Source organism: Orbicella faveolata, unplaced genomic scaffold (genome assembly GCF_042242905.1).
Source record: "Orbicella faveolata isolate gen_17 unplaced genomic scaffold, um_ofav_v1 contig_12, whole genome shotgun sequence".
In the NCBI taxonomy this organism is placed as follows: Eukaryota; Metazoa; Cnidaria; class Anthozoa; order Scleractinia; family Merulinidae; genus Orbicella; species Orbicella faveolata.
In genome coordinates, this window is record NW_028301539.1 from 19,326,982 (window position 1) to 19,335,500 (window position 8,519).

Genomic DNA, 8,519 nt, shown 5'->3' on the forward strand with positions numbered 1-8,519 from the left:
AAGGCGTAGTAATGTCAGTTGATTTTTCTTACATTTTCAAGAAAGAAAAGCTAAAAACACTGTTTTCAGAGGTTTGTCTCCTTGGCAACTTGCTTTTGAACAGGTTAAACTTAATTCCATGCTTCTCGAATCGTGCATTAGTAAGTTATCTCGCTTATAATGACCACAGTGTTTTTATACCCAAAGGAGAGCTGTTCCAAAACTATCCCACAGACGTGTTTTATGAAAACAAACACTTTCTGTATGTAAGACTACTTCAATATTAAATGGTCGTGAATGCTGAATGGTTATAGTGGTCAATGAGCTTAGCTACCGTTACCTAGCTAGTTTTCAGGTATGCCACTTAACAGAAAGAAAGAAATATTTCAAATAAACATAATAGGCTTAAAAATCCCAGCTGGCGGGAGGCAGACCAGTTGGCTATTTACAAGCATGACCGAGGAGTTGAACTAGGGTCTACCGAGAAACAACTCCAGTTTAGTGGTAAGAGGGGAATTGAACCCGCGACCTCCGGATTGATCAAGTCCTTTGCCCTAACCACTCTGCCACGCTGCCACCCAGCCACTTTTAAGTCTCTGAATCTGACCCTGCTAGAAGAGCCGCTTCAACATCACAGTGCCTTTCAGCAGGGTAAGCAAAGAAAATAGGATCTCTGGTGGTATTGAGACAGGTCGAAACAACTGTCCAAACGCAGTACATTTTCAGTCGGAAAAGAAGTACGCATTTTCGAAAACAAGGGAACATTTCAATAGCTGACAGTCGCACAACATTTGCTCCACAACTAATCGTTCCAACAGCTCCAGAGTTGCCACCCGTGGGGGAGGGGGGGGGGTGTGTTGTTGGGTCACGCGTGAGAATACACGCGAGGGACCACTAGTGAAAATGTGCTGACGTCATTATGAAGCTGACTAATGGATTGGGTGTATGTGCAATTAATGAGTGATGAAGGCCAATATCAGGCTACATGATATAACAGAAACCATTTATTTCTCAACAGCATCTCTGCAAAAGAAAAATGTTTTTTAACTCCACCTGGAACATTTTCGTCCCCATAGCCCTTTTCGCTATTCTTAGCCGGCGGGGCCTTGGCATGAGAAGGGAATCTGTCTCTCAGGGTACATTCCTGTCATTTTGTGGTTAACAGATCATGAGAAGCTATGACATTAATTTTAATTAGCGGTTCAAATGGTGGATAAGACTGAAATAAGTTTTATTGTACAGGCCCATGGTCCAATATGAGTAAAATTTACTATTGGCAGGGGTGAATCTTTAAATGGGGCAGTCGGATATAACTGCTCGTGCAGTGCATGAACATGTACCCGGCCCCGTCCACACTACATGACCGGAGGAATTTGAAAACGGAGGTTTATTTCTCCGGTTAGGCCTTGCGTTCACACTAATCCGTCACGAAAAGGGAGCTTTTCGAAAACGCTCTTCAAACCGGAAGAATTTGAAAACGCCGGCTTTCCGTTTTAGTGTGGACGGAAAACATTTTGAAAACAAAGCTTTTCGGCTACGATACGATAATCATGGTATTCTCCTGCCAGAGTTTTCCTCAAACACAAATCCCAAATGACCGGTGATTGTTGCGTTTTCAAATTCCTCCGGTGTAGTGTGAACGAGGCTCCAGTGGCAGGTTTAGTTGACATCTTCGTCACCACTTACCTCTTAGTGGACTAAAATGGGGACAGCTTGAAGAAATTTTTATTAAAAAAAAAATGAAAACGGCTTGATCGTGCCAAGAACATTGAAGAAGTATAGGGTGATGCTCAGGTCGTGCATGCATTATAGCATCACGGAATGTATAAGACTGCATCAACGTGTTTTGCGTTACCACTTTTTGTGTTCTTTTTACAGAGGGTAACTGATTCCTTCATTAAAAACACACAAAAATATGAGGTCTTTTTGCTACTTTCGTGGTACAGCTCTGCTGTTTTGGTCGAGAAATTTCTCTATTGGTTATTGAATAAAGCAACTTCAGTCCGTAACGATTTCAAGCGGCACACACAATAAACAGCTGATGATAGAGTAAACATTCGGCATGATTTGTAAGTTTCGTACTTTGTACTCTTACAAAGCATTCTCTGTAAGGCCGGCCCTGTCCACACTACGTCGGAGGAATTTTTAAAACGCAACAATCACCGGTCATTTTGGATTTGTGTTTGAAAAAACTCGGTAAGCGAAATCACGTGATTATTGTGACGTCATCGTTTTTGAAAAGGTCCGTTTTCAAATTGTTTTCCGTCCACGCTAAAACGCAGAGCAGGAGTTTTCAAATTCCCCCGGTGTGAAGAGCTCCGTTTTCGTGACGGATTCGTGTAGACGGTAGACCTAACCGCAGAAATAAAGCTGTGTTTTAAAATTTCTTCGGCGTAGTGTAGATGGGGTCTTAGATGATTCAATCAAACAAAAATAATAACTTGGTCCAATTGGTAATTACTAGTATGTTGTGAATATTACAAAAATGAAGCAAAAACCAGGGGCGCCGTGCCCTTTTTTGGGCAATATGGGACGGTCTTTTCAGTGACAAATTCACCCTCGAGGTTTCCCTTAGGTATCCTTAGAAAATCCAGTGACCATAAAGGGGAACTGTCGTTTCTGTGAAAAGTCATTTTTTGCTTTGAAGTATTGGATTATAAAAATATACTTTTCTCTGGCTCACGATAAAGTTTAGTCAACCGTATGTCTTTTAAAATTTGAATGAAAAAGTGGGGGTCATTTTAAAAGAATATAAACGCTATAACACGACGTTTCGGTCGCCATGTTTATTCAGGAGAGCATAAACATTGATTTTGCTGTAGATTTAAGCTTGATGGAAAGCTCCGGGATCCCATCACTAGGAGCGTGTAACTACCCCATATTCCCGTCACGGGGTTTTCACAGACCGATCTATTTTTAGTTTGAATTTACCGCGAATGAAGGCCCCCGCAGGAACCTCAGTGACCAATCACAAAAAAAAAAGCACGGCCTTAATTTTTAACTGATGCCATCTTTTCGCCTGAAGATTAAAAAGAAAAAATTGTTTTTCCTTACCGATGCGCGCTCATGTACACGGAACTGACCTATTTCGCGGAATAGACCGGTCTGTAAAAATACCTTGACATAGGCTTAGTATGGGAGTTGCACGCTTCTCGTGATAGGCTCCTGAAAGCTCTTAATGTTGTGTGTGAATGTCGTGTCCGCTGACACGGAAATCATGCGCAGCAAGGATGCGCAATGCAATAGGTTATTTCTGAGACACCCTGTGCCTCGGTTTCAAACGAGTCCTCGTGCAAAAAGGAGTTTCATTTCCATGAACATGAACCTGTAGACGGAACTAACATTCGTATGAATGGTCTCGCACTAAGAATTACCTCAGATCAGATCAGATATCAAAACACTGTCAAGGTTATGATTTGCTTTCTTTGAATCTGGTGAATTATTAATGACTTTCAAAAAGATTTTTCCAAACTGATTGTCACTGCCTGGCAACTGAAATTCAATAGAAATGAAGGCAAGGAAGTAAAACCTCTCAAGTCAGGGTGAAGATAAAATAAAGTAGCTTTGAATTTTAAAATGCAGACATCTCAACTATTGGCATACAGCTCTTACTCGTGTTCATGTTTTATTGTGCTAATAAATTAGGAAATACGAACTAATTATTACAAATGTCATATGTGGCTGAAGAAAATGAAACAAACAATAAATTATGTGTCTGATCTGATGCAACAACAGCATAAATTAACTTGTATTTCTATAACATTAAATAAAATCACACCTGAACACTCGCACAACTAAACAAATTTCTCTTTCTCTTTGAGCTACTTTGCCTAATTTCCTTTATTCAGTGAACTCAATATTTGCCAGCAATACCAGCTAAATGCCCACTTTCTAACAGCAATGTTTGTTACATGATCTGATTGATTCAATAATCTTCCTGATCTAAAGATTTCTCTCATGATAAAATGATTCCATAGAGTGTATACTCTGTGCTTATGCCACTAATGGCTGTGCATGCGGAGATGTAATGTTTTCACATCAAAAAAATACACAAAATGTACCCAATGAAAATGGTCTTCTTAAAATCTGGTAAATTTTTATCTTGGCTTCAAATTACTACGTAATAAATTTTCTTGGACAAGTAACCAACATAAAGATGTCAAAAAATAGTCATAATAAATTAGATTGAGTAGTATCCCCGAGGAGGACAAAGGATACACAACCCTCCCCATGCATGTTTCAGGAATTTAGGGAAATGGGACCCTTTGGGGAAGGAGGTGAACAATGCTTATTGTAAGGTGAAGTAAATTTTGTAAGACCTCTCTAACGTTGCAATAACACTCACAGATCCAAAGCACTGTCTCCTACCATCTGACATGTCACATGTAGAATTAAATGTATACATATTGCATGAAAATCATTATGAAGAAATATTACATTTTACAATAACTGCAGAAATTTTTGTGCACTTATTGGCTAATTTTCATTGTCAATAAGCAGACAGACAGATGAATTTATAATTGCTGCCTTTTTCATTGCCTCGTCTATCCACAGCTACTTCGACAATGTTATGACGAAATCATCAAAAACAGAATGGACGGGCACTTGAAAAACTGACGTCAATTTGTTCAACTTACAATGGTGATCGTAAAACTTGTAAAGAGCCAACCTTAAGTGCTTGAAAATCAAGTACGCATTCTACACTCCACCCACCCCAAGAAAATGCTGAAAGTGCCACCCATACAGACCAATAATGTGTTTGACAACAGAATACCACAGCCATTTGTTTCCTCTCCTTATAAGAGTAGGGAAAAATTGTCCCGAAGAGTGAATCTCTTGTTCAACCCACTCACAGCTGAAGCTTTAAAACTTCAAAAATAATTTAACATAGCTATTAATGATAACAGCTTAAAAGTTCAGAGTTTTCTAACCTCACTCGGGTAAAGCACTCTTCAACAAGTCTATACTAGCTGAAGGAAGTTCTGTTGGAAACAAAACTTCAAACTCCACTAGCATGTCGGCTCGTTGATTAACCCTCTTGGGCAAAGGTAGACCTTCACCTTTTATGCGCCGCTTCGCTCCAGGTTTGATAATAGAGTTAAGAGGAATGTTGACTGTCCTGCTGTCCAATGTGGGAACTGGCACAGAAGATGCTGTGGTGTGACCTGTGAGAGCATCCCGCAGGGATACCGGTGCAGTATAGAGAATGTTGTTATCGTGATCTCGTTTGAAGTGAGGATGTGGTTTGTCCTTGATTGTGAATATGATATCTGCGGGAACAGTGTGAGGTTTCTGGTCCCCCTCCTCCGGGAAAGTGATTTTTGTTCCCTCTTTCCAGCCCTTTCTTACATCAATTGTGAGAATTTTTTCTTCTGGGTGAGTTGTCACTCTGTCAGGATTCAAAACCTTTTTAATGATTTTAAGTTTCTTCGTAGTTCCTTCTAGGAGCTCCTCTAACGACACCATGAGGAACTTTTCAATTGGAGGATCTTGGGCCTTTTTGCGAGCAAATGATGACATGTCTTCAAAAGATGACGACCTCTGTCTACTATAAGCAGGGTGTCCCTGGTGGTGGAAGGCATGAAAACCTCCAACATCAGCAAAATCTGTTCCTCCAAAAGCACCAGGCATACCAAATCCATGATCAAACATTCCTGAAAGAAAGTCAACCATTTAGTCATGAGTGAGCAACAAAAAAATTTGTTACAGTACCATCTTAAAACTATTTAATTCTGAAGACAACTACAATTTTTTGACAGGTGTACTTAGTATTTTTCATTGCAGCCCATTACTTAAAAAGCATCTTGTATTTAATACCTTTCCATGTGTAGACTCAAAATGACATCAATTCTGATTGATTGTTCCATTAGAATTTTTCCAGTAATCAGTGACTGCTGGACTGACTGACTGTCTGACTGACTAACAGAGAGATGAACAGACAGAGACTCTGATTGACTACCTGATCAATTCTTTCATATTTTATGCTCTTATCCTAGGAATTTGGCTTTAAATCAATACTTAAATTTATGATCAGATACCCCTGATCTCTCCAGGACACACATTCCAAGGTAATTAATACTGAGCTTCTAGAATCATCAAATAAGACAGCAGTTGAGGCAAAACACAGTCTCTTTCATTGGCAGCGAATCCCAAAAACAAGCAGTAAATGTTAGAAATGTTATGATGGATGGTTCTAGAAGGAGAGCTCGCAATATTCTTCATTTTTTCACAAGCTTTCCCTCCTAAAATAAATTTTTGCTGTCATGAGAATGTTCTAGAAGATGTGACTGTGCTTTTGGGAAGAACCTGTCTTTTATCCATAAATTATTCCTTGAAAACCAGACAAAAAAAAAGTGCTAATGGAATTAAATGAAGCATACGTCCTTGCCGCAAGGGTTTTTTCAACATCCTCTGGTTTTCCTCCCTCCACAAAAATCAACACTCCATGTTTAATTTGATTTTGATATAAATAAACAAATTAACAAAGTTGTTCTGTGTTTCATAAGTTAACAGTTTATACTCAATCTTTTTTATCTTCACCACAAATTTTAACTACAAAAGAAAAACAGACAAAGAAGCAGGCAAAGACAGACAAAGAAATAGCAAACTGAAATGAATTTGTAAGGTTTTAAAATCTACTTTATATTGAATGTGACATTTGAACTAACAAGGTTAATCCAGATGATCTATGTTTCTTTACAAACAGAGTAAAATGTTCTGCATTCTTCAAGAACATTTGTTTTGAGATACCTCTTTTACATGCCTACCAAGAGATTCTAAATTAGTTACCCACATATTGCTTTAGTATTAAGAAACTATGATAAGAACCCCACAAAGATTTCCTTAATTCTGCAACTGCCATCCTAATAGAATTTAAGGTATGTAACAATATCACTTGAAAACAAAAGCGTTTATATTTTTGAAAACCACAAGTTAACAAAATAAAGCAATTTAAGAGTGGAAAACAAATAAGGTAATTAATAAAGGACTGGTAATTATACTGAAAGCTGTCAGTAAATTAAATAAGTATTCTAGTGGTTTCCTCAACATGCAAATTAAATTTTGCGAGAGCTGTACATAGTTTGTCGATCGACCTGCACGCTTGAGTGAATGTGATTCAAAATATATCAGAAAACACTGCTCGACTTTCGTTCATCCACTTATAATCTAGAGTAAGCTAAAATCTTAACAGGAATAATAACACTGATATTCTCCAAAGTAAGGATAAAGAAAGTTAAATAATTTGCCATTAAGTCAAGTGAAATTTAAGAATCCTTGCTACAATATTGTAAGCTGAAGGAGTAACTGAAAAATTTATTTTAAGGTGACCATTTTAAGTTGAGGTACAGATCACAAGCTGCTAACGTCACATTTTCAGCGCGACAACAACGAAAACTAAAGTTCGATATTCTAACCACTATATATAGTACATTAATACCTCTGAAGGGATCTTCTCGTCCAAAAACTCTGGAAAATGTGGACATCGGATCTCCGTGGAACGTGAAAGCTGTAAACCCAGCCGGCATCTCAAAATTGAATCCAGAAGCGCCGCTCGGAGGATTCGGTGCTCCTTTCAATCCTTCTTCTCCATACTTATCAAAGATTTCCCTCTTTTGCGGGTCACTGAGAACTTCATAGGCCTCTGCGATGTCTTTAAACTTATCTTCAGCTTCAGGGCTCTTGTTCTTGTCTGGATGAAATTTCAAAGCCATTTTACGGTAGGCTTTTCGAATCTCGTCTTCGCTGGCGTTGCGTGGAATATCCAAAATGTTGTAATAATCCTTCCCCATTGTTTTGTTGGCTATAACAGAACTTCTTGCTTTTTCCTGTTCTTAATTTCGACTACATTAATTTTAATATTTTTTCAGGTACGTCCAGACCTTTTTCAATAGTTATTTACAACACAATCGTGACGTTAAACATGAAAATTACCAGCAAACAAAACCTTCAAAATTTGCTAGAAAGTTCCAAGCGTCCTCCATCTTGACCGCGTCAACTACGAAGACTGGAATTTAGTGTCCAGTTCGTCGCGGCTTTTGTAGTAATTTGATAGTTTCTGGCCCTTTCTGTTATATTTGTCATCATTTTGCGAGGTTAGACCTCGTGCATTAATATCGTTTTACAATTTGTATCAGAATACAAGCGATATGATACAACTCTCGCTTGTCTTCTTCGCTAGTATGCCAGATAAAAATCTAAAAAGAGAGCAGAACATGAGTACAGAGGGGGCGGTGATGCGTGGGACTGGGAACAGCTGGTAATTGGAACAGTCGATGTTTGGAAAATGGGATCAAATTAGCCAAAATGCGCCACATTATAAAAAGAAGGCCAATAAAAAATGCTGGTGAAACTACAATATGAGGTTGATTGAGAAGATACCCTGAACCCAGAAGGACAACAGTTTGGTTTCTGAACGAAGCTGTACGAAAGAGCAAAACAAGAAAGAAAGAAAAAAACAGTTATAGAACAAATCTTGCGTGAAAACTAGTAACTGAATGGTGAGATTGAATATCTGCGTAATATCACTCGACTCAGTCTAA

The 8,519-nt window shown here is 38.5% G+C and overlaps 1 protein-coding gene across 2 annotated transcripts in view; it reads right to left on the minus strand.

Moving 5' to 3' along the window:
- Positions 1-8,425, minus strand: part of LOC110059650 (dnaJ homolog subfamily B member 4-like) — a 110,559-nt gene extending 102,134 nt beyond the window's left edge. The window contains exons 1-2 of one of the 2 annotated variants that reach the window (XR_016205529.1): positions 7,418-8,425; positions 3,592-5,633 (exon numbers count right to left, since the gene is read on the minus strand). Coding sequence is in view for 1 of the 2 variants with exons in the window: in XM_020766378.2 (XP_020622037.1) it covers positions 4,912-5,633; positions 7,418-7,769 (1,074 nt within the window). In the remaining variant the exon portion in view is untranslated. Of the gene's footprint in view, positions 1-3,587; positions 5,634-7,417 lie in introns of those variants that run through there. The other variant, XM_020766378.2, reaches the window with a different exon arrangement.
- Between the last annotated feature and the right edge of the window lie 94 nt (positions 8,426-8,519).